The following is a 20,541-nucleotide window of genomic DNA, read 5'->3' on the forward strand; positions in this document are numbered from 1 at the left end:
AGACAAATATACGTCCAAATGTTTAAATTTTTGTGTGTTTTTAATATTTACTCTATTCCCTCCCATGAAATTTGATGTGACTGTTTTACAAATTATCGTTTCATCTGTAAATTTTCTCTTTAATGGAACGAAGGAAATATATGGATTAAAGGTAAAAAATAAAGAACAAGATATTATTAAAATGGCAACTAAAACACACTTCCAACAAAATAAAAATATAGAAAATCGAATGTCTTGGTAGCGACCAAAAACAAGCTATCGAGAAAAAGTTAGAGGTAGAGAAAAATTCTTCAAATGGAAAAGAAAGACATCAAAAAATAAGAACGAAATAAAAATAAGAAACGCAAAACAAGTCTATCAAGAAATAAATTGAAAATAAACCCAAAGAACACGTCGATCGGATAACTCAGTGGGACTAGCGGCTGACCGCACTTCACTTATGGGTGATGAATGCGAGTTCAAGCCCCAGCCAGGTCAACGGAAAACAAAAAAGGCTAACGCGTCTGTATAAAATTCTAATATGAATCTTACACTTAGACTGAAATATGCGGGCGTCTGATCGGCCTATAAGGGAGCAAGCAGTATGACAAGGGATAAGGGCTTGCGGCTCGGTGACACTCCCCATACCGGAAGGGTGTTGACTCCTAAATACCGGTGTAAATATATATAGAACATGTTTGGGGTGTATAATAAATAATCAAATTGTTCCATACATAAAGCTCAATCTGTATGTATTGTGTATCATTAACATAGGACACGAGGTATATCTTGAACCCGAACGTCTAAGTATACAGAAGCTGTAGTGCCCACTTTCGGCAATACTTGATTTTGTAGTAGAAATCAGGCCCACATGATTCGGCCCCAAAAGTAGATTCAGGTCCCCTTTAGAGCACCTCCGTCCATGTAAGTATAGGGAGAAATAATAATACTGGCCAAAAAGGTTAGATGTTTAGAAGTGATGCTGGACAGTAAGCAGGCATTTGGCGGACACATCAAATATGCTAAAAACAAGGCCGAACAGAGAGGCAATAGCATTGTGTCAAATATAGGAGGTCCAAATACAGGAAAAAGAAGGATTCTGGTGAAAATGTTACAGTCCACAATTCTATATGCGGCACTGGTGTAGCATCAATAAACAGAAATACAAAAAAATTTTAGATAAGGCCCAAAGAAAAGCCTTATTAGGGGTTGTAGGCGCCTACAGAATGACCTCGACCATAAACCTACAAGTTATAGCTGGAATACCACCAATACATCTACAGGTAAAAGCCAAAACATTCGGCAAGAGTAATCAAAATAAGATAGAAGAAAGGAGAGAAACCATCACAAAGTGGCAGGAAGAGTGATTAAGAGAGCGGAGGACTGCATGGACAAGGACTTTGATCTCTGATCCCTGTCGTGGAGGAGTGAGTTAAGTACAAAATATAAAAGCACTAACTACTTCTTTACGCAATTCCTTACGGGACACGGGTCAGTTACAGAATACCATGAGAGAATAGGCAATAGATGATAGCTATGTGGATTGTGAAGTAAGCAACACAGCAGAACACTTTCTTCGAATGCAGAAAGTTCAACGACGATAGAGCGGAGCTATATGCAGGAGTAAGCTTTTTAGGAGCACACAATTTTATGACCATAGTGACAAGAGAAAAATGTGTTTAAAGATGTGCTAGAGGATGTGACAAAAATCTTTAAAAAAAGAGATTTTAGAAAGGTGAGCAACATAAGCAACAGAGAGAAAAGGGTAAGAGTAGAAAAAGAGTCGTAGTGCGAGCGAGAGAACGGTCTGGAAAGTCGAGAGTGGTTTTAGTTGGTAGCAGTGCTGCGCTAGCACGTGGTAGCGCCTGTGTGCAAAACATTTGATCGCGTCCAAAAAATACGCAATTTTTTAAAAAATAACTAAAAATTCTCTAAAATGACTCTAGTGGCGCCCCTTAATTGCTGGTGCCTGTGTGCGCCGCACGGATGCATCCGGAGGCAAGACTCCCCAAAGTGGACTCTCACGCGCAAAAAAAAAAGATTAACAGAACAAAAAGTCTTTGAGAAAACTTAGAATTATTGAATTAGACATTTTATAAAAACGAGACGATGGGATCCATGGCAAGAGTAAACAACTTGCTAATTTTCTTTATAAAAAATCAAGTTAACGAACAATTTTCAGAAAGTTATAAGTTGTGTACCTATGTGTCTGCAACTATTCCAATGACCAATGAAGAAAATTAAAGGAGTTTTGCTCAAGCATTGGCAATGTTGTTATGTTGTTCGTTGTTCATTATAAAGAAAACGCTATTAAAACAAGTTCGTAATGCCAACGATACCTAAGTTCTATCTCATATTTAGGTACGAAGGAAATAAGAGCCAATTTTATCTATAAAATAATCGTAAGATTACATATTATTTATTATTACCTTTTTTACTATTTTTGGACACCGCGTGTCACGTCACTGCTGTGCCCATCCAAGTAAAATACCCACGGACCGCTACTGGTTTAGCTAGGTACCTACTATTATTTTATTAGGAACTAATTTCTGGATTGTTCTGTAATGATTCAATATAAAGAGTTTATGAATAATTATAACAAATAGTTTTACCTAATTATCATACTAAATAATTTTAAGTTTTAAATCATTAATTCTGTTGAATTCTGAAATAGAAAAATAAATTTAAATTCAAATCGAGAGATGGCATCGTAGTAGAATGTAACATTGCCAAATGTAGCAGCTTACTATGAATAATCCGTCTTTTTACAGTGATAATCGAAGTTTTCGAAGTTTATTCTTTTATCTGTAACACAGAAACGAATAGTTTGTATAGATTTAGTCTGTCAGTAAAATGTATAAATACTGACATATTAAGAAAGTTATTATTATTTTAAATAAGCTAAAATAATTATCAACGAGTCCACCTATAAAAATTTAAGAAAAATTATCTATAAATGTGGCAATTGACGTTATTAATCACTTCTTACTGATTGACGTTTCAAAGCCGGCTGTTGTTTTTGTTTGGTTTCATGTTTCATATTCATATTGTTTTTGTTGTTACGAGTGATTAATAGAATTGTGACAGTTTAAATTGTTGCTTCAGAATAGAGGTAAATACAAAGAGATTTATCATTTTTTTTTTTAAATTAGTACTTTCATTTCAGATTTATCACTTTATACATTATTATATTAATATAAGGAATAATGTAGCTGGATTATTCCATAGATAAATAATGCTATTTTTGGGTTTACCTATATTATAAAACAGTCAGAAAGACAGTCTAAATTGGTTCCTTATTTGATTGTTAACAAAGAAATCAAACTACATCATTAGTTTAATATCTCTGATTGCCTATCTTCTTCCAGTTGTTTTGTGTGTTACTTTTTTATTTTCTTTATATCACTGTATTAGTTGTTTCTTTTTACTTTCATTGTTAATCAACATTTTTTATAATCTATGTTAAAGGTCAGCAGTTTATCTTAGTTTTTGCTTAAATATCATCACTCTTTGATGGGGTGATGTTTAGTTCAAAAACAGGATATATGAGGCAACCAAGTTTTAACTTATGTAGAGTAAACCTAAAGTTGATTTTAAAATGCATGATTACAACTATTTTTATGGCAGAAGATTTCAACAGTCTCTAACACTTGTTAGAGCAGAAAAATTAAAAATAATACATCCTTGCCTTAGTGTTGTACAAGAATGTATAGAAACAATAGGTATTGCCATCCTGACAAGCTTCAAATGCAATGTAAAATGCAAATTAGCAAGCCTTAACAAATTGCGTGCCATGCTTTAATCGGGATACGAGTCTCTGGGGCCACTAATATCCACAGCAATGAAAGTAAGTCATATGTGTATATCAAAAATGAGCAACGTGGCCCCTGGCAAAATATCTGTGTACAGTTGTGTGTACATACAGAAAGTACTGTATGTGTGTGAACGTACAGAAAGAACAGTATCGCAGCAAATTGCACTCAATCTCTAAAATTATTATCGAATTTTTGCCCTCGTGACACTTTGACATAATTTCACTCCCCTTTCGGGTCGTGAAATTAAAACTGTCAAAGTGTCACTCGGGAAAAATTCGATAATTTTAGAGCTCTTGTGCAATTACTACTGATAGGTCTGGATCCCGCATATGAAAAAAAAGTTGATTAATAGCAAGCTGAAAATTTGTTAATAGCTTAAGGGTGTCTAGTCAGATAAACTTTGATATATGGGAACACTGGAACAGGGGCAGTTTTAATTGTGGAACAGGTTAAAAATTTGGAACGGTCAGACCACGAAAACGGCACATTTATTTTGTCCGACAGAATAGACTTAAACTCTCCGAACATAGATTAAACTCTCATGCAAAAATCAGACTGCTATTTATCACCAAATGGGCGTTTTAATGAGTGGAACATGTAGAATATGTCAAATGACAGAAATTATGACAGGTGATAAATAGCGGTCTTATTTTTGCATGAGAGTTTAATCTCTGTTCGGAGAGTTTAAGTCTATTCTGTCGGACAAAATAAATGTGCCGTTTTCGTGGTCTGACCGTTCCAAATTTTTAACCTGTTCCACAATTAAAACTGCCCCTGTTCCAGTGTTCCCATATATCAAAGTTTATCCGACTAGACACCCTTAAGCTATTAACAAATTTTCAGCTTGCTATTAATCAACTTTTTTTTCATATGCGGGATCCAGACCTATGATAATTAATGTGCCATGAAAAGTAATAATTTGGTGTATTGTCAATTTAATACTGTCATGTATTCAAATATTTTAATAAAATAAATACATAGCTATCCACAAGGAAGAATTTCCTGTAGCTGGCTGTATACCATTAATTACAAGTAAATTTAATGAAAAATTTGTCCTGGTAAAAGGTATATTTATTTAAAAAGCCCATAAAAGGGCTACAAATATTAAAACGAAACGTTTTCGCTTTGTAACAAGAGCATCATCAGTGTTACAAGAACATGCTAAGCCACCCAAAAATACTAAGGTTAAAACCTTTTAAAAATATACTAAATGTCTTATACAGTGTGTTTTCTGTTTATCGTGCAAGTGCAGTCGTGCATTAATGAAGTTCCTAGTTCCTATAATAAAGTGTATACTATAATGAAGTTATAGTAAAGAGAAATAAAAAAGGTCTTTTGTGTAATATTTTTAAGTATAAGTTTAGTATTATAAGGAACTATTTCCTATAAAGGCTTTTTGCTATGTATTCACAAAATTATGGATACCAGATTGCTTTCTGAAAAGTGCCCTACAAATGTCCATAAGACGTACATTGAATGTACATAAGGTATACACTGAAAGCTCCAATACAACGTACAATGTACGATTGTAGCGGACGTTCTATGGACGTTCAATTTTGTGAACTCTGGACATTCGTTGGACGTCCATCGGATGTCCATTGTACCTTAGCGGGATGTCCATTGGACGTTCCAATGTACACAGATGTACGTCCATTGGATGTCCATAAAACGTACTTTTGCTATCTGGGAAGGATGGATATAATTCCTATGGATATGGCCTTTGGGCAACATATGATTCGCACATGTATTACGTGGGTTGCTAGGTATTAATTAATTAGGTCATTACGTTGAAAGAGGCGAAAGACAACTACTCAATACATATCATTTACAAATCAATAATTATTTTATTCTTATAGGAACACTTTTTGTTAAATGATCAGAAAAATAAACACTACTTAAATATTTACCAAACTGTGTTTGTTCACAGTGGCGGTTTCTCCATAAGTGCACATGTGCACGTGAACCCCCAAAATTATTTTCAGAGAAACATTCATATTATGTAAAATCTATCATTCTATAAAAAACATTTTAATCTAACTATACAGTAATTTAAATCACAAACCACAGATCCAAGGAGTTTATAAGTAATAAGTAATATTTAATTATTTTTATTCTATTTCGACGAGGAAACTTCACGAATGCAAGGCTTTAGACAGAACGTCTCGATCACCGCTCTCACGGGGCCTGCTATCCCTATGACTTTATCATAAGCAAAATACAACTCACCACACACCCCGCTTCCCGCTATAGCCCACAAGTTTAGATGGCCACGAGAGCACAAATCGACTGTGATCTTATGGAATTTTTAACGTACACAGCGCATATAATGAACATTTAAATTTTGCTCTTGTGAAGTTCGAATTTCGGAACAATATTAAGCATGAAGGGATTTGTGGATGTGAATATTAGCGTGGAATATTTAACATCAATTAAATTTTCTTCTTTATATTTAGAAGAAAAATTACCAAATTTCTTAATTACGAATATACCTACCAAAGTGCAAAGGTAGGGATTATAAATGATCATTTTTTAACATGCAGATTTATGAAAAAACTTACTGATTGTGTAGGTGCTACTATCAATACTTTTTACCGCTTTCCATGTTTCCTACATATTTGGAGAAGAGGAATCATAAAGAACAAAATAGAAGATCCGATTTTAACTATCCGGGGAGAGTCCACTTAAGTGAATTTTTGATTGAAAATAATTTACAAGATGATTTTTCTGAAATAATTTGAATTCTTCAATTACTTGTTACGATGTCAGTCAACTACAGACAACTGCAGAAACAGAACGATGTTTCTCTGCATTGAAACTTATCAAAACCAAAACTTTCCTTAGAATGGCTATGGGCTAGGATCGACTAACAGCACTCGCAATGTTTTAAAAAAATTATTCAGGAAATTTCAAATTTTACTGAATTGGTTATTGCAGAATTTATATAAAAAAAAATAACAGGCGACTTGACTTTCGTTACAAAACTTGCTTGTAACTTTTAAACACTAAATTGTAATTTTAAGTAAATAAAATACATTATTTATTGTAATTTTTTAAAATTGTCCTTTGATTTTTACAGTTTGACGACCCTCTAAAAATTTTACCTAGGGAAATAGGGCTTCAAGGGCTTTTTATCTCTTAATATTATGTGTGCACCCCCAACACTTTACACCAGGCGCCGCCACTGTTTGTTCACAAGAATAAAATAATTATTATTCCTTTGTAAATATTATTTATCCTGTTGGACTATTTGAAAACATATTGTTCTGAAACTATTTTCTTGTGGCATCTTAATGCAATTTGCTATTTTTATTCTGAATAAGCCACGATTTTACTAACAGTAAGTTTATTTGACTTTTTAATCTCCACTACAGAAATCATTCCCGAAGTACTTTGTATTTGATTATTAATTTTGGTCTTTTTGATGTATATTCCCCAGTGGCATGGCAGCCAAACCAATGTGATACTGTTATGTTCCGCCAACCTATCGAGTTCATGAGGTTCTCACACTAGCCTAGAGTATCCCTTAGGACTCCTAAGAGCCTCCATAGCCAGTTTTCAAATACCCTCATGTTAATTTCTCTTGCACAATGTAAGACTTTAGAAATGTCTGTCTGTAATAGAGAGGTATATTTTACAACTGGGATAGAAATGATTCCGCCGCTTCTGTGGATTCCTACACAGCATCCCAAACCCTTTTTTCAGTGCGTCACAGATTATCGAATTCTCTCTAATGCAATACAGTTGGAAGTGACAGAAAAAAACGTACCTCTTGATTATTGTACATTGAACTTGAAAATTATGTACCTATTCCTTGACGGGTATTTGCATATTAAAACGACTTATACTTATAGATGTATAATTATACCCCCTCTGTGGCTCAGTGGTAAGAGCGCCTAACCTTTGGATCGAAAGTTCTGAATGGTAGTGAGTTCGAATCTCACCAGGGTCAGAGATTTTTTCATTTATTATAAATTAATAAATGAAAATAGTTTCTGTCCTTGTGGGATCGGTACTCACCGGAGGGACCGCAGACGTTCGGATACAATTAGCGTCTCTTTGCAAAGACAATGACGTCGACTTTGCAAAGTAACAAGACACTTACTCAACAGACACACACACTACACATTACACCTGAGTTAGTGATAAGTTATACAATTACATGGCTAAAGGTTCTAGTTCTAAACCAAAGCCAGAATCAGAGAAAAAAAATTGGTTGGTGATTATATGATTCATGATATATGAAGACATGGATTATATGATTCAAAAATTAATACGAAAATTGGTGACCCACAATCAACATAAATAAAACAGAATACCTTAGAATTTAGAATAAAGAATGAAGAAAGAGTCCTACAACTTTCGAATAGAGATATAAAAAATTTGAAGAATTTAAATATCTAAGGACAGTGATAGGTGACAGCGAAGGAAGGAACATCGAAACGTGACATCCAGTAGAAAATACAACAAGGTCAAAATGTGATACAAACACTAAACTTATTACTTTGGTCTCCTAATATTAGTTTACGAACAAAATTGACAGTCTACAAGTCAGTTCTAGAACCAATTTTGATGTATGGATTTGAATGTTGGCAAATGACGATAAAGGAAAGAAAAAACTGGAAGTGGTAGAAAAGGAATATCCAAAAAAAATAAATAAGAAGAAGAACAGGAAGGATTTACAATACCATAGATACAAGAGAATATAAACAACTTTTATGGTACGGTCATGTACTGCGAATGTAAGATGAACGATGGCTAAAAGAGGCCTTAAACTATGTTCAATGGAATAGAAGGAGAAAAAGGCCAGGATTTGATTGATGATTTGAATAATGAGAGATAGAGTCATAAATGAGGAGGAAAGGGCCGACCGAAAAAGGTGGAGATAATGCGGGATGCGGCAGGGGCTGTAGGACCCCGTAGATTTTGTTTTAGTTGTACTGCCTTTTTTAGACAGATTCTTTTATATCTTTATACTTTTGTTCAATATATTTTCCATTGTTATTTGTTAGTTTTAAAATTTGATGTCAAAATACGCCATTAAAGATACGTTTGTAAATATTATTGAATGTATATTTTGCGATCGTGAATTCTATAAATATCGGAAATCTAAACCACAATGTTGAGTGATGTAAGAAAGGTTAATAGATAAGCTTATCAGAATTTATTGTTTTGTCTTAGTTTATAGCTAGTAAACAATTAAATTGAAAATGTATTTTATACTGCTTTATTAACTTCTGATAGAATGTTATATCCTTTACTGGTTAACATGGACCGAAAATATATTTATGTTGCTGCCAAATAATACTGAAGAAATTTATCAAAGATTAATACATATTGGTTATACCTACACTCCTGGCCAAAAAAAATGGGACACCTTAAAAATGGGTCATTTTTGATGTCTCGAATCTCCTAAACCTGTTGTCCGATTTTAGTGATTTCTTTAACATGTTATAGCCTTATTCTCTAGGAATATGGATGTAGTAATAGTGTTGCTGAACATGTAAATGTCATTGTATACCGGGTGTAACAATAATACTGTGTTTTTTCCTAAAAGTTCGTAACACCCTGTGGAATATTCTAGCATTTAAAAAATATTGAAATTAAAACTCAATTGTAGCCTTATCTTTTCTTAACATTCTGCTTTTTGACTCATTCACTTATGTTGGATAATAAAAAAGTTAGGTACTTTGACAACTAGCCATGTTATTCATCAATACAGGGTGTTTCTAAATAAAATAATGACAGTTTGCTTTATAAACATATGTCCGCAAATGCTTCGTTTCCGAGATACGGGATGTTGAATTTTTTCTTACAAACTGATGATTTATTTATTGCTCTAAAACCGGTTGAGATATGCAAATGCAATTTGGTAGGTTTTAAGAGGTACTTATTTCACATTTTTTGACATACAACTAAAAATTTTATATTCGCCATTGGCGTGCATACAGGTAATATGACCCGGTAATATGGCCCGTATGCACGCCGCACGTCAATGGTAAATATAAAATACATAATTGTACGTCAAAAAATGCTCAATGACTGCGTCTTAAAACTCACCAAATTTCATTTGCATATTTCAACCGGTTTTAGAGCAAAAAATAAATCGTCAGTGTGTAAGAAAAAGTTGAACACCCGGTATCTCGAAAACGAAGCATTTGCAGACATATGTTTATAAATCAAACGGTCATTATTTTTTCATGCAGAATTACCCCTTAAAGTTTGTCGCACTTATTTAGAAACACCCTATATTGAGGAAGAACATGGCTACTTGTTAAAGTACCTAACTTTTTCATTATACAACATAAGTGAATGAGTCAAAAAGCAGAATGTTAAGAGAGGCTAGGGCTACAACTGAGTTTTAATTTCAATATTTTTTTAAATGCTAAAATATTCCACGGGGTGTTACGAACTTTCAGGAAAAAACACAGTGTTATTGTTACACCCGGTATACAATGACATTTGCCTGTTCAGTAACACTATTACTACATACATATTGTTAAAGAATAAGTCTATAACATATTAAAAAAATCACTAAAATCGGACAACAGGTTTAGGAGATTTGATACATCAAAAATTACCCATTTTAAAGGTGTCCCATTTTTTTTTGGCCAGAGTGTATATTCCATTTCCAGTATTGACGGGCACCGGTGACCGCATACTTAGAATATGGGTTTTTGTCTAAAAAAACTGGAAAGATTGAAAAATCAATTGAAATTTACATTTCGGAATATAATGAACCTAGGATTAAAAAAAAATTTAATCATTTTCGATAAAAAGTCGACGGCGATCAATGTGTTAGAATGTATGTAATGTATGTAATTTAAAATAGCATTTTATTCAAACAAATAAGTTTTCATTTTCGGTTTTTTGTTTTTGAAAAAAATTTAGGTTAACCTCCAAAAAAATCTTGATAAAGAACACCAGATTGTGACCTCTTTGCATTAGCGACTGATCTACGAGGAGGGAAAAAGGGGAAATTTTCCCCTAACAAGGTTCAAAATTAAAGAAAAAAATGTTTGAAGGATACAATAATATATTACCTGACTGAAACTTAAACTACAGACAGACAAAGTCAACCCAATAAACACGCTAGATAGAAAACTTGAGGAAACTTAATACATATAAAATATTATTTACGTCTTTTATGTAGTTTGAGTTTATCTTTCTTATGGCTTTTGGTTGGTGTTTCATTGGAAGTTCCCCCCTAAAGCAAATTTCCCCTCCAAAGGCAAATGTATGAACTACAAACTAATTTGCGGAGTAGCAGAGTACAGATGCAGACCTACCCAAATAAGTCAAAACAAAAGTCGGTACGCCCTTAATTAGAATTGGAAGTAAACACGTTGCGCAATATGATATTCAAACTTCAAACTGTTTGAAGAAGTTTGATTTCAAGTCAAACCATATGATATCAAATTCAAACAAAAAAAGTTTGGTTTTCAAGTCAAGTTTGTTGAATAAAATCAAACTAGTTTGACTTGATACATCTCTAATTGCCAGCGATCCCATGATATCCAGGCACCCATATGAGTCTTACCTCGTTATATTCCGCCAGGTTGTCAAGTTCTTCGCGGCTTTCCCATACAAGCCTGGAGGTTATCCTTGGGTTCTTTAAAGCCCTCAAGGCCGCTTGGCTGTCTGAACAGATATTAATTCTCTTATTATTTATTATAAGTCATCAATTTGTTTATCCTTACACAGTACAGGATTGCATATACCTCTGCCTGATATACAGAGATGTAAAATTCCACAAGAGCAAACTGGATTTACCAAAGGTAGAGGTACTCGAGAACACCTGTTGAATATACGACAGATAATCGAAAAATCTAGGGAATTCAATATTCCACTGTACATATGCTTTATAGATTATCGTAAAGCGTTCGACAGGGTCAAGTGGAGACACTTATGGCGAATACTAAAAGAAGTAGGCGTACCCCAACACCTTATTTCGCTTATAACTGAACTATACGAACACACTACTGGATCAGTTAAAGTGCTTGACACACTTTCAAAAGAATTTCATCCAGAACGGGGTGTCAGACAGGGATGTATACTATCTCAACAATTATTCGATATATATGGAGAGCATATTATGAGAAGAGCACTTGAAGGATGGGAAAAAGGCATCTCAATAAATGGTCATAAAATAAATAACCTACGTTTCGCAGATGACACAGCCCTTCTTTAGTCTGGGCTGATTATCGGAGAATAGGCCATTTTTGGGAAAAGTTATTTACCAGCAATTTTATTGCTGGAATAGAATTATAAGATCCTATATATTAATAATATAGGTATGCAAAGTCCTCAGATAGTGTGCTACTTTTTTTATAAACAAAATGGCGCCCGAAAATCGTGTTTTTTTCAATTATTGCTCTAGAACTCCGAAGATTTCAACTTTACAACAAAAACACTCAAATAAAAATTCACCGTGATTAAATTCTGCATAGAGACGTGTTTTTCCCGATCTGCTCCGACGAAAATTTTCCTCGGAAAATGCGGGCTTTCCCAACAAAATCTTTAATTTTCAAATAAAGTTTTAGATAAGTAATTATTTACCAATAATTAAATAATTTGGTGTCTTAAAAGCCTTCTTGGTTTAGATTATAGTTCCAGAAGCTGGTGAAAATTAATTGAATATTTTAGCAACAATTCAATTGTTAATTAATAATTTACGGTCGCAATAATAACCAAAATAATTATGATACACTGATCAAACTTTGAAATATTATAAAGATGAGATGCCTATTTAACATTTCGTCGACAAAATATAAATTTTTTATTTTTTTGCATAATCTTTAAATGTTTAAAAAAATAGATGTAAACAAATTAACGTTTCTCAGAAAGTTTTTATTATATTATAATTTTAAAAAATAGCTAAAATGCGCATTTCAAATATCTTGAAAATGAATGCTTTAAAATTTTTTTGCAACCATTTGCAAAAAAGTTATGAAACAGCAAAGTAAACATACGATTACTACGGTGTTAATAATTTTTTTTAATTCTTTCAAAGCGTAGAAGTGAGTTTAAAGTACAAGCTAATTATTTATAAAACAATATCGATTATCAGCTTAATGGTTATATTTTATTTAAAGATTATAAATATATTTTTTTGTAATTTACACGCGCGAAAGTAGAATAATACAGTACCGTAGCTACCTGCCCACATACACAACTCGCGCGAGTTTAAGCGTGTCAGTCGCTTCGAGTGAACATTTTATCTCCGGCTCTGTATCAAGCCTACTTTCGCGCTAAAAATTACAAAAAAAAGTATTTTTAATCTTTGATTAAAATATAATCATTGCACTAATTTTTGACATTCTTTGTGAGTAATTAGATTGTACCATAGACTCACTTTTAAGCTTTGAAACAATTAAAACAAATTATAAACAATGGAGATATCGTATATTTATTTTGCTGTTTCCTAACTTCTTTGCAAATGGTTGGAAAATTTTTTTAAAGCATTCATTTTCAAGACCTATGAAATACGCATTTTAAGTATTTTTTAAAATTAGAATATAATAAACAATTTCTAAGAAATGTTAATTTGTTTAAAAACATTTTTTTTTAAACATTTAAAGATTATGCAAAAAAATGAAAAATTTATATTTTGTCGACAAAATATTTAAATAGGCATCACACCTTTATAATCTTTCTAAGTTTGATCAATGTCTCATGATTATTTTGGTTGTTATTGCGACTGTAAATTTTTAATTAACAATTGAATTGTTGCTAAAATATTCGTTTCATTTTCACCGGCTTCTGAATTTATAATCTATACCAAGAAAGCTTTTATTTCACCAAGCTATATAATGATTGATAAATAATTACTGGCCCAAAAAAATTATTTGAAAATTCCAGATTTTGTTGGGAAAACCCACATTTTCCGAGGAAAATTTTCGTCGGAGCAAATCGGGAAAAACGTGCCTCTATGTAGAATTAAATTGGGGTGAATTTTTATTTGAGTATTTTTGGTGTAAAGTTAAAATCTTCGGAGTTATAGAGCAATAATTGAAAAAAATACGATTTGTCGGCGCCATTTTGTTTATAAAAAAAGTAGCACACTATCTGTGGACTTTGCATACCTATATTAATAATATATAGGATCTTATAATTCGATTAAAGCAATAAAATTGCTGGTAAATAACCTTTCTTTGTACTGTACTAATTAGACCAACGTATTATAACTATTTTTTTTTCAAAATTTATAGATTATGCAAAAAAAAAGAAAAATTTATATTTTGTCGATAAAATATTGAACAAGCATCTCATCTTTATAATCTTTATAAGTTTGATCAATGTATCATGATTATTTTGGTTATTATTGCGATCGTAAATTGTTAATTAACAATTGAATTGTTGCTAAAATATTCGTTTAATTTTCACCGGCTTCTGGAATTACAATCTATACCAAGAAATCTTTGGATGTCACTAAGTTATTTAATTATTAATTAATAATTACTTACCTAAAACTTTATTTGAAAATTATAGTTTTTGTTAGGAAAACCCGCATTTTCCGAGGAAAATTTTCGTCGGAGCAAATCGTGAAAAACATATCTCTATGCAGAATTTAATTGCGGTGAATTTTTATTTGGTTGTTTTTGTTGTAAAGTTAAAACCTTCGGAGTTATAGAGCAATAATTGAAAAAAATACGATTTGTCGGCGCCATTTTATTTATAAAAAAAGTAGCACACTATCTGAGGACTTTGCATACCTATATTATTAATATATAGGATCTTATAATTCGATTCCAGCAATAAAATTGCTGGTAAATAACTTTTCCATGAATTTTGCTAATTAGCCCAGAGTACTTGCAAATAGTCAAGCAGAGCTGATTGATCTTATACGACTGGTTGAAAACGAAAGTCAAATATTTGGTCTGCAATTAAACATATCAAAGACAAAGATCATGATAGTGGATAGACTACATAACAATCATCCACACATAACCACAATTGATCGGTTTGAGGTTGTGAGCTCATACTTATATCTGGGATCATTAATCACAGAGTCACTACAGGAAGAAATAAAACGTAGATGTGATCTAGCAAAAGTCGCTACAGCAAAAATGACCGCAATATGGAAGGACTGTCAAATTTCAAGAGCGTTAAAGATGAGGTTGACCAACTGCTTAATATTCCTAATACTGACCTACGGATGTGAATCTTGGACCCTGAGAAATTCGGAAAGAAGAAAGATAGACGCCACTGAAATGTTTTGTTGGAGACGAATGCTACGAATTCCTTGGACCGACCATAGAACAAATAATTCAATTTTAAGAGAGCTAAAAGTTAGCCAACGACTCTCCAGTGAAGTCCATCTCCAACAATTAAAATACTTTGGACATGTTATGAGAGCAAACACAGAAAACATGGAAAGGCTCATTATACAAGGAAAGATGGAAGGCCGAAGATCACGAGGAAGATCCCCAACAAGATGGATCGATCAAATTACATGAATATGCAAAAGACCTATGCATGAGTTAAAAGAAATGACCAGAGACAGAGATCTTTGGAGACGGACAATACACGACATCACGTCGACCACTACACTCCCTCCGGGGGGTCAGGATTGAAGAGAGAGAAATGGAATCTACATATCATATCTTAAAAATGTGTTGTAGGTATATACTGCCAGCTTAATTTTCTAAGTTATAATTTTATATTTTTAGAGAAAAATGATTCCGCTGTTACTTCTGTTGATACCGTATTGTTCTGGTCTAAGAATGGATATAGTTACACATTCATCTGATGAAGTCACTAACTCTAAAGAGCTTCATCCACTATCTGATGAATTCATTAACTCCATCAATGCAGCAAAATCCACATGGACTGCAGGAAGAAATTTTGCTCAGGACAAATCAATGGACTATATCATTAAATTGATGGGGGTATTACCTGACCATAAGAACTATATGCCTCCTGTATTGACACATAAACTAGAAGGTAAGAGTATTCTGAGTAAGAGTAAGAGTATCTGTTTCTCTTTTTGATTTGCTCTAAAGTAGTATCTGTAGTATCCCTAAAGTAGTAGTTTCTGGGCGTAGGCGCAAAATTTCAGGCCAATGTTTTTTAAATGCATTCATTTTTTTCGAATCCTTAGAAAACTAATAAGTATTTTTGAAAAATTTTAACGCAGAATGAAAGATTACATTATTACCTAGGGCCGAAAGTCCCTGAAAACTTCTATAATGTTTATTTTAATAAGTTGTAGTAGTGAAAAAGAAGAGAAAATTGTAATTTTTAATTTCAAATATCTCATTCAAAAGAAACTTGTTTATTCTAAGGGACTTAGAAGTAGTAATACGGAGTGGGCCAAAGAAAACAGTACACCTCGATATTTGGCAGTATTTATTAGATATAAGAAAATGAGGAAACAGGTCGATTTTTGATCTATGGGTTCATTTTAATCATTTTTACGGTACATACATCTGTCATTTGTCAACCCCCTACATACCACTTCCTTGCCCTTATCTTTAAATAGGGAATAGGGGTTGTGTGCTAGCACATTTGAAAGGTTATTCAATTCTCTATTCAATAATATAAACATTAACATAATTATTTATACAGGGTGTCCAAGAAAGAAATTTTTTAATTAAATTAATTGACGCAAAAAGAAGAATGTATGCTTTTTAATTCAAAATACATTCTACTGCTGTCACAAAACAGAAAAAAATGTTTTTGATAAATAAACATTGCTTTTTGCTTAATTTCAATGTTCAAGCTGCCACTCATCTGCCTCTGGGTAGGTTGAATATTGAATTTAAGCAACAAACAATGTTTATTTATCAAATAAACATTTTTTTCTGTTTTCTGTCAGCAGTAGAATTTGTATTTTGAGTTAAATGAATTACATACATTCTTCTTTTTGTGTCAATTAATTTAATTCAAAATAAATTTTCTTGGACACCTTGTATAATGTCAATGTTAATATTACTGAATAGACAATTGAATAACCTTTCCAATGAGCTAGCACACGACCCCTATTCCCTATTTAAAAATAAGGAGTAGGGGATGTGGAAGGAGGGGGTTGACAAATGACAGATGTATGTACCGTAAAAATGTGTCCCCCTTAGATCAAAAATCGACCTGTTTCGTCATTTCCTTAAAATCTAATAAATACTGCCAAATATCTTGTTTAAATCTTTTATTAATTAAATGCGAAACTACAAGTTTAGTATTTACATATTTAATTTATTAATCAAAATCAACTTAAACCCCAACAAAATTAGTATAATTGAATAGGTATTTTCAATACCTTTCAAACGAGGTATCACTTGCCATAAGGTCCCATTTAAAATTATCGGTCAATGTGGCTCTGTAACGTCATCTGTCACTATTACGTCTATTTGACTATTATCAAATACTATTGACTGTAATACATCCACTTGACACGTTGCCACTAGCGCTACTGTCGGCTTGCGGTGAACTACGTTGTGACAACGTAAAATTTGACTTAAACATTCAAATTTGATTTTATAAATTTTTGAATATCTAGCTAATTTTGCTAAATTAAATTAAAATAAAAATAGTTCACACTTATACAAAAACAATAATAAAGCAGTTTTATCAATGTAAGGTTAGATTGCCTGGTTATCACCGTAGACCGCCTAGATGGCGCTATTTTTTTGCTTCCTCAAATGTAATGGAAAATGTCAAGAGTTGTATGTATAATAGCCACTTTACACGATGCAACTAACTGCGAAATTAATTGCACAATTTCTTGCAGCAATAGATATTGCATCGTGTCATACGCGAATTGCACAGAAAAGCTGCAACTTCTTGCTGCAAGAAGTTGCAGTTGCAATTTGGTTATCTTTTTAGTAACTTTTAAGGCTACACTGTTTGTTTTCACTACATTGACATTTTGTCATCCAAAATTTCAAACTAAACAATTTTTTAACAAAAGTAGAGGAACTTTTTACCAATTTCACGCTTCACAGATAACATTATTCTGGTGGATAACTTTAATTATGCAACATAGGGATTAAAGAAACTATTTTCTATTTGTATTTCTACAACTTGTTTCCTTTTGTAAATGAATAATGTATTATAATATAGGTATACTTGCATTAGGTATTAAAATTGATTTTGTTATAATACATAATATTATAATTTTCTCAAATTATAATCTAACATAAATAGTCTAATATTTGATAACTCTACTAAAAAAATAACATTTAATTTAGAAAAACAACATAACCTAAAATTGATGCTATTTTATCAAAGTTTCTTTCTATTTCAAGTCAGTTTATTGCACCGTGTAGTCACTTTATTGCAGAAAGTTAATTGCAACTTATTGCACAAGTTCTTGCGCAAGAAATTGTGCAATTAATTGCGCAATTACTTGCATCGTGTAAAGTGGCTATTACAGTCCATAGTATTTGCTATTATGTTTTGTTATGACTATTTGATAGTCTTCATTCGTTTATTTCCACACTCCGAATTTCACTGTTATAAGTATAACCGTTCAAAAGATATGAAGGAACAGGGGACTTTTGGCTAGCACTGTATATACTATTAATAATTTTTGTTATTCTTATCTATATATTTATTTTTAGCTCTAGAAATTCCAGCCGATTTCGATGCTCGTCAGCAATGGCCACATTGCCCAACAATTCGGGAGATAAGAGATCAGGGATCATGCGGGTCATGTTGGGTAAGCATATTTTGATATATATTTGTATTTTATAAATAACGCCAAATATTGCGACTTTTGCGCAGTTACACAAATAATGTATAATTCATGAAAACGTTTGTTCTACTTTTTGAACTTCTTAAAATAAAATTTCATAGAAAAATTAATTTATTTGTGAAGCCCACACACATTTGTGAGCACGTGTCGTAGTTCGTTTTGAGGCTACTAGGTATATTGTCTACATAACATTATTCGAATGTTATATTTGGTCGCAACTACTATATGGGATTGAAGCCAAACTGAAAGAATGTTTGTTTTGTCTGATGAAAATCGGCCCGGGTTATCGGAGGCCGACTTATCGGGGTTCCACTGTAGTTTGCTAAAATAACAATTCCGCCAATGGCGTAGAATTTGAGAAGGGCAAACCATTCACTGTCCCCTGGTAGTAGCCAGAAACGTTTGTCATAATTTAGTAGGGTGTATGGTAACTACATTTTCTGCAAAGTATGACAAGGATATGTCAAATAGTTTTAAAGTACTGGGTAAAAATAGTTTTATATATATATATATATATATATATATATATATATATATATATATATATATATATATATATATATATAATAAGCGAGTCTTCTACAGCTGTCGCCGCTTCTCGCATCCTAATCTCCAGCGATTTCTGTCGAAGCAATCTTCAGTTTTTAAGTCTCTGGCGGTCATTGCATCTTCGACATCTTCTCTCCAGGATCGTCTTGGTCTACCTCGTTTTCTTCTTGTGGGTGGAGTCCATTTTTCTATTTTTTTCGGCCATCTATTTTCAGGCATTCTCTGAAGGTGTCCATACCAGTTAAGTCTTTTGGCTTCGATTGTGTCTATTATATCTAGATCGATTTCCATTTGTCTCCTAATATCTTCGTTTCTCACCCTATCAAGTCTAGTGAGTCGGCAACATCGTCTCCAATAGTTCATTTCCATCGCCTTGATTTTTGACTTGTTTCTTTGGTTGATTTCCCAGAGTTCAGCGCCGTACAACCCAATACTTTCTATTATTATTTTATACATTCTTCTTTTATTTTCTTTTGTTATTTTATTACTCCACAATAGTCCGTGTAGCTGTCTGGTGGCTGATCTTGCTTGGCCAATCCTGGAATGTATTTCGTCGTTACTCCCTGCTTTTGAAGATATTTGGACTCCTAAGTATTTGAAGACTTCTGTTGGATTTATAGTTCCCATTTCAATTTGTAGGCGTTCTGGTGTTTCTCCTACAACTAAGTACTCGGTTTTTTGTATATTAATTGTAAGGCCCCACTTAGTGTACTCCTCTTCCAGTTTTCTGAGCATATAGTCTATATCACTCTCGTCTTCAGCTAGAATGGCTTGGTCGTCAGCGAAGTGTATTGTGTACAATCTATCGTCATCGATTGGGATGCCCATATTGCAGCACTTTCTTCTCGACAGTGAGAGTGCTTCATTTAAATATATTTTAAAGAGTGTAGGTGCTATGCAGCAGCCTTGCTTTAGGCCCTTACTAATAGGAATTTCTCTCGTTAATTTGTTTCCAGTTTTAATGTTTACCGTCATATTTTTGTAAAGCTGTTGTACTGCTTGTATATTTTTTTTGCTTATTCCTTGTTTTTCCATTGCTATCCAGAGCATTGAAAGTGGTACACTATCGTATGCCTTTGTCAGATCAATAAAAACTATATGGGTGGAAAGGTTGTGGGCTAATCTTTTCTCAATAACTTGCTTTAGAGAAAATATGCTGTCCATACAGGATCTGCCTGCACGAAAGCCATTTTGTTCTTCTACATCTGTCATCTCTTTTTCAATTTTATTTTTTATTATTTTTCCATAGAGTCTTGAGAGTGAGTTTATGACACTAAGCCCCCTGTAGTTTGAAAAATTTTTTCTATCTCCTTTTTTGTATATATTGTTAATATGTGCTTTTGTCCACTCATGTGGTAAATCATGACCTTTATAGAATAAGGTGAAAACATACGCAAGTAATTCTCGTAATACTTGTGGGCTGTATTTTAGTAATTCGTTCGGTATTTCTTGTGGTCCGCATGACTTTCGATTTTTTAGAGTTCGTATTGCATTCTCGACTTCCTG

The 20,541-nt window shown here is 32.9% G+C and overlaps 1 protein-coding gene across 1 annotated transcript in view; it reads left to right on the forward strand.

Annotated features, from left to right (window-relative positions):
• The first annotated feature begins 2,787 nt into the window (after positions 1-2,787).
• The window catches only part of LOC114333388 (cathepsin B), a 66,780-nt gene continuing 49,026 nt past the window's right edge, over positions 2,788-20,541 (forward strand). Inside the window, exons 1-3 of the mRNA XM_028283256.2 lie at positions 2,788-3,091; positions 15,464-15,737; positions 18,353-18,450. Of these exons, the coding sequence (XP_028139057.1) occupies positions 15,470-15,737; positions 18,353-18,450 (366 nt within the window). The 5' untranslated portion in view covers positions 2,788-3,091; positions 15,464-15,469. The remainder of the gene's footprint in view (positions 3,092-15,463; positions 15,738-18,352; positions 18,451-20,541) is intronic.

Source organism: Diabrotica virgifera, chromosome 1 (genome assembly GCF_917563875.1).
Source record: "Diabrotica virgifera virgifera chromosome 1, PGI_DIABVI_V3a".
In the NCBI taxonomy this organism is placed as follows: Eukaryota; Metazoa; Arthropoda; class Insecta; order Coleoptera; family Chrysomelidae; genus Diabrotica; species Diabrotica virgifera.